The sequence below is a fragment of the Zea mays genome, chromosome 3, assembly GCF_902167145.1.
Source record: "Zea mays cultivar B73 chromosome 3, Zm-B73-REFERENCE-NAM-5.0, whole genome shotgun sequence".
In the NCBI taxonomy this organism is placed as follows: Eukaryota; Viridiplantae; Streptophyta; class Magnoliopsida; order Poales; family Poaceae; genus Zea; species Zea mays.
In genome coordinates, this window is record NC_050098.1 from 157503875 (window position 1) to 157510074 (window position 6200).

Here is a 6200-nt window from a genome sequence, read left to right on the forward strand (position 1 = left end):
GATCTAAATTGTTGCCCAATGACGCCTCCTGCTGGGTCTCACGGAAAAGAAAACAGGAGGAGCTAGGAGGAGGAGGAGGAGGAGAAGGAAGGTGAAGAGCGGCACAGCAGGAAAAATCTCTTTAGTTGTAGCTCAGTTGAGCAAGACAGCAACAACAATTAGCAAAAGTGCAAAAAGAAAGAAAGAAAAAGCCGCTTTAGTTGGCATCATGACTACACAGTGTTGTAGTACAGCTCATGATGAGCTCCGAAAGAAAGAAAGGAAGAAGAAGACGACTAGGACTAGCACTAGTGAACCATGCATGGATGTCCACCTCCATACGCTTGGTCTCACTTTCACGGCCATCTTTACCTCCTCCCAAAGCCAGCCAGCCAGCCTCTCCAAGAGCGTGGTGCGTCCATTCATTTGTTAAAGCCACCAAAGGTGTTCAGCAGCTCAGCTCAGCACTATTCGTTCGTTCTCCGTATATATGGCGGTTGCTTCGATTCCTTTCACTCGTTGTTATCACTACTAAACTAGTGCGGGGTATAAAGCTCTCTCCCTCCGCGCTTCCGATCAGTTCACGACGACTCCAGGTCCAGGAGGGGCGCACTTGACTTTCCCCTCCTCCTCCTGCGAGCACCTTCCTCGCCTCGCTCTCATGGCCTCATCAGAGCCTATAGAGTGCCAGGTACCAATGTTCTCTCCTCTTCTCTCTTTAATCTCTTTCCCTGGACCCGATCGAGTTCCAGTTCTGGTACATGTTTGCAGAGCGCGCAATTGGTCTTCTTCTTCAGCTTGTCTGATTCCTGTTCCAGCGGTCCAGCCACTGTTTTTATTTTCTTCATCTTCTTCTTCTTTCTGTTTGATTCTTCTTCTTCTCAGCGATCCGTCTGTGACTGTGTGTCCTGTTTTAATTCAGGTTGTGGCGCTGAGGGTGTCGATTCACTGCCAAGGATGCAAGAAGAAGGTGAAGAAGGTGCTCCAGAACATCAGCGGTACGCGTCGCACGCTCTTAGCTAGCGGGTCTTTCAGTTTACCACCCACACGTCGTAGCTTGGCATTGTCCAAGGCCTTGCTTACACAGCTCCTTGCCTTCGATTGCAGCACCTACTCAGCACTAGTACATGCCTTTTTTTTTTTGCAAGCAATTGCCGGCCTCGTTCTTGTTTTTTTTCTAATCGGTAAAATAACGAAACAAAGTCGATGGCAAGTCTCTGGGACAGTTTGATCGGGTGAAGGTGCTGAGTTTGTGTTGTTTTTGATCCTGTTCAAGGCGTGTACCGATGCGAAATCGATGCCCGGAGCAACAAGGTCGTGGCGACGGTCTCGACGGAGCTCGACCCCTACATGCTGGTCGCCAAGCTGCGCAAGTCCGGCAAGCAGGCGGAGCTGTGGCCGGAGCAGCCGGTGCAGCAGCAGGAGCAGCCGGCACCAGTACCACCAGCTGAGAGCCAAAGGCAGGAGGAGCCCAAGAACAACCAGCCTGCGGAGCCGGGCCGACCCAGCGAACCTGCCGAGGAGCGCGGCGCCGCCGCCGACACGGCCGAGGCCGCCGCGGCGGAGCCGAGCAACCCGCTACCTTCGCCGCCGGAGCCCAAGCCGAGCGCCGGCGGAGGAGAGGCCCCGAATCCGGCGGCCCAGGACAGCAAAGAAAACGCCAGCGCCGACGACGTCGGCGGCGGCGACGATACGGCCGCGGCACCGGCACCGGCGCAGCAAGGACCCAGCGAGGCGAAGGGGAAAGCGAAATCGAAGCAGCATACGGCGGAGATGGAGGAGAGGCAGCCCGTGGACGCCAGAGTGACTGTGGAGTACGACCACCGAGGCGTCGGTGGGGGCTACGTGAGCCGCATGCCGCCGCCGGCAGTCATGAGCTACAACCAGGTGCGCCCGAGCGTGAGCGCGTCCTACTACGCCCCCGCCCCGGCTCCGGCGCCGGCGCCGATGCCGATGGGGAGGCCCGGGCCGTCGCAGGGCTACATCGACGAGCACTACACGCCGTCTTACAGCAGCAGTAGCAACAACTACTACTCCTCCAACCGGTCGCCGGCGTACGAGCCGTACTACTACAGCGCTCCGCAGCCGGCGCCGTATAGCTACCAGTACCAGTACCAGCCGGCTTCTTCGTCCGAGGATTACTACTACAGCGCGCCGCCGCAGAGGAGCGCCTTCTCGCCGCCGCGGGAGGGCTACGGCGACATGTTCAACGACGAGAACGCCAATTCTTGCACCGTCATGTGAAGGGAGGATGCATGCAAACATGGAAGTAGCTAGTTTACTTACAGTTCCTTATTAATCAAGCGACTCTCTCTATATATATATATATATATTTGTGTGTGTTAGTATATTTTAGAACCAGTAATTAAGTACGAGTAAGGAGATGTATTAAAAGCACTGTTCAGTCTTGATGGCGCTGAATAAGTTGAGAGCTCTGAGCTTGAATGCTTGATGCATGTACCAACCGTGATAGATAGAGGAGAATGTGAGGATCTGAATGAACAGCTCTGGTGTTCATCACAGCAAATTTTGTAATGTATGACATGGTCAAAATGGGGACTTCCAATCTCTTCAACTTCTTCATTCATGTAAGAACTTTGTATGTACACAGAACATGAGCAAAGACACGATCGAGCTGTTCTGTTTCCGTGTGAATCTTGCACCTGAAAAGGAGCTAGCTATGTGTCAATCATTCAGGAGGTTGGTTAACTAAATTGAGCAGGAGTATTTCATGAGTAGCATGTGTGTGTTATAACCATAATTATTTATTTTATGAAGTTGTCAAAAATATAGAATATGGCTTACTATTTTTCTCTCCGTCGATATGATCATATATATATATATATATATATATATATATATATATATATATATATATATATATATATATATATATATATATATATATATATATATATATATATATATATATAACGATGGCTGCGCACCTATGCGCATGCTGACATCGTACGATACAATAATTTTGAGCGTATGAGTGAATACGGGTTAATAGCATTAAAATAGTTTATTTTGCATTCACTCATGTAGACCGTGATTACTACATACAAATAACCAAATATAATTTCAAATAAAGTCAATATATACAATGATCCAAAATGAGACAATGCGAATAACCAATCAGGCCGATAGTAACATAAGGTGATGAATTAATGAGAATAACATACGGTCCAACTGAACTAGCTAGCTGAGCGTTTGATTGAACCAGCCACCACACAGCGAAACGGATCCACAGACCGCTATCAGGTTCGAGCACACCGAGTCAGCTGGACGACAGTTTCATTTTACATCCCTTATTAGGGGCCGTTCGGTTATTACCGAATGGAGCTCTAGAACAATTCTTATCCAAATTATTTATCTAACTTATATAAGTATTAATTAGTTAAAATAATTTCTGGTGTATTCCTGTATAAACGAACATGGCCTTAAATGACTTTCTCGGTGGTTTCTGTTATAAATGAATACGACACAAATGGGATCAATCACAGAGAAGACACAGATTTAACGTAGAAAACCCCTCTAAAGTGAAGGGGAAAAAACCACGGGCGCCGACCAGCAACTTCTCACTATTTTCGGGTGGTTACAGATCGCAAGAGATTTACAATTGAGATAATTATCTCCTGCGGCTTACATAGATATTTATAGAGGTGAAACCCTAAAACGAGTAGGGAAACGATCCGTACCGCGGGGGACTCCGCCCCCGCACCCCCAAGCCTCCCGGCGACGGGCCTCTGCTTCGCTCGCCAACTTGGCCGCCTTCTTCATAATTTGGATCACAAACTCAACAAACTCCACCTTGAGACAATTTCCTTGTAGCATCATAATAGCAAACTCCACCTTAAACAAAATGCATCATCATCTTGCCGGCGCCAACAGCCACTAAGGCTAATTTATAATACCAACTAAGTTTGAGCATAGCTCAAACTTAGCAACAGAAACATGCTTTGTCATCATATCAGCAGGATTATTATGAGTACTGATCTTGCATAGCTTCACCAACCCTTTTTCAATGATATCACGAACGAAGTGATAACGGATATCAATATGTTTGGATTTCTCAGTAATCATCTGATATTTGGTGAGATGAATAGCACTCTGACTATCACAATAGATGGTAATGCAAGACTTAATTCCACATAGCTCTAAATATATATCTTTCAACCATAAGGCTTCTTAGTAACTTCTGCAATTGCCATATACTCAGCTTCTGTGGTAGACAAAGCAACAGTATCCTATAAACGAGCTTTCCAACTCACAGCACAATCTCCAACAGTAAAGACATAACCTGAAAGAGATATCCTCCTGTCTAAATTACCACCATAATCTGAATCAACATAGCCAACCAGACCATCTCCAGATTTACCAAAACATAAACAAGCACTAGAAGAACCACGTAGGTATCTGAAAATCCACTGAACAACTTTCCAATGCTCTTTACCAGGATTACACATGTATCTAGCAACAACGCTCATAGCATGAGACAAATCAGGACGAGAACAAACCATAGCATACATGAGTGACCCAACAGCACTAGAGTATGGAACTTTTGACATATATTCAAGCTCAGCATCAGTTTCAGCATACTGTTTAGCAGACAGTTTAAAATGAGGAGCCAATGGAGTACTCACAGGTTTAGTATTTTGCATGTTGAAACGACGAAGTACCTTCTCAATATAATTCTTCTGGCTTAAGTACAGCATTCCAGACTTCCTATCCCTTACTATCTCTATGCCAAGGATTTTCTTTGCATCACCCAGATCCTTCATATCAAATTCGCTACTAAGCTGTGCCTTTAAAGCAGCGATTTCCTTCATGCTCTTGGCAGCAATCAACATATCATTAACATATAGCAGCAAATATGTAGGTGATCCATTAACAAATTTTAGATAAACATAGCTATCATATTGAGACCTCTGAAAGCCCTTAGAAAGCATAAATGAATCAAACCTCTTATACCATTGTCTGGGAGATTGTTTCAGACCATATAAGGACTTCTTCAACCTGCACACATAGTCTTCTTTTCCAGGAACAATGAACCCCTCAGGCTGGTCCATATAAATGTCCTCCTCCAAATCACCATGTAAGAAAGCAGTTTTCACATCTAGTCATGTACAGCAACAAGACTAAGAAAGGTACGAATTGAACTATGCTTGACAACAGGAGAATATACATCAGAGTAATCAATTCCTGGAATCTGACTAAAACCTTTGGCAACTAGCCTTGATTTAAAGCGCGGAGGCTCTTTTGGAGTCATACCTTCTTTACTTTTGAAAATTCATTTGCACTTAATTGCCTTTTTGCCAGAAGGCAGCCGAACTAGTTCCCAAGTGCCATTCTTATCAAGAGACTCCATTTCTTCATGCATAGCACCCATCCACTTTTCACTATCAGTAGACAATATAGCTTCTGAATATTTCAATGGTTCCTGAACATTATCAACTTCTTCAGCAACAGCCAAAGCAAAAGCAACATTGCACTCTTGAATCAGCCTTTGGGGCCGAACTATCTGCCTCCTAGCTCGGCCTTCAACAAGAGACTGGGGATGAGACTCCACAACAGGTGATGAATTTTCAGAAACAGAATTTTCAGCAGGTTCAACAGATGGTGGAGCATGATCATCAACATCCCCCCGTGCTCCACCTGCACACTAATACACTCAGAATTCTGGTTAGTAGCACTGGTAGATACAACCGAAGGGAACATAGCAGATTCATTGAACACAACGTTTCCACTAAAAATGCCTTCTGTGTATCAGGATTCCACAATTTATATGCTTTAACACCAGATCCATAACCCAAGAAAACACACTTAATTGCTCTAGGCTCAAGTTTACCATTATCAACATGTGCATATGCAGTACAACCAAACACTCTCAACTGAGAATAATCATAGGGGGAACCAGACCAAACCTCAATTGGAGTTTTCTTATCGATAGCAGTGGATGGTGAACAATTGATCAAATGACAAGCAGTGGAAGCGGCCTCAGCCCAAAACTTTCGGCTCAAACCTGAGTTGGACAACATACACAGAGCCTTGGAGATTATTGTTCTGTTCATACGCTCTGCCACACCGTTCTGCTGAGGCGTATATGGTATAGTGTGGTGCCTCACAATGCCCTCCTTCCTGCAGAAAGAGTTAAAATCACCAGAACAAAACTCCATACCATTGTCAGTTCTTAGAACTTTCAGCTTCCTCTCAGTCTG

At 45.5% G+C, this 6200-nt stretch overlaps 1 protein-coding gene across 4 annotated transcripts; it reads left to right on the forward strand.

Annotated features, from left to right (window-relative positions):
* The first annotated feature begins 405 nt into the window (after positions 1-405).
* On the forward strand, positions 406-2626 carry LOC100191808 (uncharacterized). Of its 4 annotated transcripts, NR_153802.1 has the most exons (4): positions 586-670; positions 751-799; positions 902-977; positions 1256-2548. NR_153802.1 is itself a non-coding variant. In NM_001153668.2 (3 exons), exons 1-3 carry the CDS (start codon positions 641-643, stop codon positions 2221-2223), a joined length of 1074 nt encoding a protein of 357 aa, NP_001147140.2. In that variant the 5' UTR covers positions 406-640; the 3' UTR covers positions 2224-2620. The 4 variants fall into 4 exon arrangements, 3 of the variants coding, with proteins under 3 accessions (NP_001147140.2, XP_035821512.1, NP_001130705.1); NM_001153668.2 differs by lacking the exon at positions 751-799 and having other exon boundaries at positions 406-670; positions 1256-2620; XM_035965619.1 differs by having other exon boundaries at positions 532-670; positions 732-977; positions 1256-2626.
* The last annotated feature ends 3574 nt before the right edge of the window (positions 2627-6200 follow it).

Coding starts and splice junctions, on each gene's coding strand:
- LOC100191808 (NM_001137233.1), top strand. CDS start 641: ATGGCCTCATCAGAGCCTATAGAGTGCCAGGTACCAATGTTCTCTCCT. Junction 978..1,255: donor GGTGCTCCAGAACATCAGCG/GTACGCGTCGCA, acceptor ATCCTGTTCAAG/GCGTGTACCGATGCGAAATC.